Genomic DNA, 1,850 nt, shown 5'->3' with positions numbered 1-1,850 from the left:
TTGGGGGGTTTAATCAGAGAATTTACACTTTTTAAATGGAGAAAAACAGGATCCTTGGTCAGAAAGTAACTGGGCCTATTTGTGAAAAATTAAGTTAAAAAAGGCATTAAATACCTCACCCTTTTCTGCATCATCTGTAACTAGATTGCCTTCCACATTCTGTAAGGACTCTATGGTTTCTCTGATCTTCCTCTTACTTTTAACATCCTTGTTGAATCCCTTTTATGTCCCTTGCCAGCTGCATCTCAAATCATGTCCTGACCTTCCTAATTTTCTCCCTGCACGTCCATGCAGTGCTCTTATACTCTTCCCTATTATGATGACCAAGTTTCTATTTTTTGTAAGATTGCTTTTTGAATTTGAAGAGATTTCTGTCAAGTCAGACTGGCCTCCTGTTGCATTTCCCAGTCTTCCATCTTATCAGGATAGCTTGCTCCTATACCATTAAAAAGGGTCTCTTTTACAGCAGTTCTGGATTCCTTTTCCCCTCAGACTTGGTTCCCGTGGGATCCTGCCCACCTGCTCCCCGAATTTGATAAAGTCTGTTCTTCTGAAGTCCAGTATCCTTATCCTGCTGCTCTTCTTCTTTCCTTCCCTGAGGATCTTGAACTCTATCATTTCATGGTCACCCAAGTTACCTTCCACCTCACATTCTCAACTAATTCCTTCCTGTTTGTGAGCAACAAGTCAAAAAGAGCTTCCCCCCTAGCTGGCCTCTCTATCATCTGTGTCAAAAAGTTATCCCCAACACAATTCAAGAATTTGCTGAACTGCTTTTGCACTGCTGTGTTTCCCTCCCAGCAGGTGTCCTGGTAATTAAAGAAACTCATGAAAACCAGGTCCTGCAATTTGAAAGCTTCTATCAATTGTTTAAACAAGGCCTTGTCCACCCCCTCCTCTTGGGTTTGAAGCAAAAAGCTCATAAGCAAGTTCTTGCTTAGAATGTATTCACAAAACATTCAGGATCTACTTTCAAGGAAAGAAGAAATTTATAACACACTTGACCTATTTGTGAGTGACTCTCAAACAGAAAAATGGTCTCAATGAATCTAATAATAAATCATTCCCTGTGAATTTCGTCCAGTGTTAGTCCTATGTCATAAGGTATGACAGCTACTTACATTTCTGGCACACCTCCCAGCAGTAGTCTTTGAAAATGATGACAATTACTGAAACTTCACTAATTTGATGTCCTTTATGGTACACTGAAATGGATGTAATATTACAATTAACTGTATTTGCCAAGAAATAATGCTTACTTGTATGTGGACAACAAGTCTGAAAAGATTGTGTGTGTGTGGTTGTTCCTTCTTTCTTGCCTGGATCCATTTTGTTATGAAGCTTGGAACATTTCCGAGGAGTCTAGAAAAACAGAAGAAATAAGGTACACTGTTTAAGTAAAGTTGATATGTTACCTGACTCCAGCAGCAAGCTGAAAGATCAAGAATGCATTGGATTATAATAAATATCAGAGATGAATGTAATGAAGATAAGACATATCAGAGTGGTTATGTAATAGACCAATGGGCAAACTTTACACCTATATACAAATGCTGACATTGGATACATGTAGCAAACCATTCCTATCCTATCAGTCTATTGTGGGAATTTGAACATGAGAAAAACATAAAGTTCATTGAGCCTATGCAGTAGTCCAGGGGCGGGCAATTACTTTGGGCAGAGGGCTGGTTACTGAGTTTTGGCAAGCCATTGAGGGCCGCATGATAGGCAGCCAGGGCAGATAAATATTCATTTTCTAAATTTCTCAGAGGCCCCAGGGGCTGCACAGAATGGCCTAGCGGGCCACATCCGGCCCGTGGGCTGCATTTTGCCCACCCCTGAAGTAGTCT

The 1,850-nt window shown here is 40.5% G+C and overlaps 1 protein-coding gene across 2 annotated transcripts in view; it reads right to left on the bottom strand.

Moving 5' to 3' along the window:
• RANBP3L (RAN binding protein 3 like) overlaps positions 1-1,850 on the bottom strand; it is a 114,393-nt gene that overhangs the window by 14,496 nt on the left and 98,047 nt on the right. For both annotated transcript variants that reach the window (XM_019517960.1, XM_019517959.1), the window contains exon 10: positions 1,260-1,362. In XM_019517960.1, the coding sequence (XP_019373505.1) occupies positions 1,260-1,362 (103 nt within the window). The remainder of the gene's footprint in view (positions 1-1,259; positions 1,363-1,850) is intronic.

Source organism: Gavialis gangeticus, unplaced genomic scaffold, assembly GCF_001723915.1.
Source record: "Gavialis gangeticus isolate Ggan-Ray unplaced genomic scaffold, GavGan_comp1, whole genome shotgun sequence".
NCBI classification, from domain to species: Eukaryota; Metazoa; Chordata; order Crocodylia; family Gavialidae; genus Gavialis; species Gavialis gangeticus.
The sequence above is the reverse complement of the archived record's forward strand: the minus strand, read 5'-3'. Positions and strand labels throughout refer to the sequence as shown.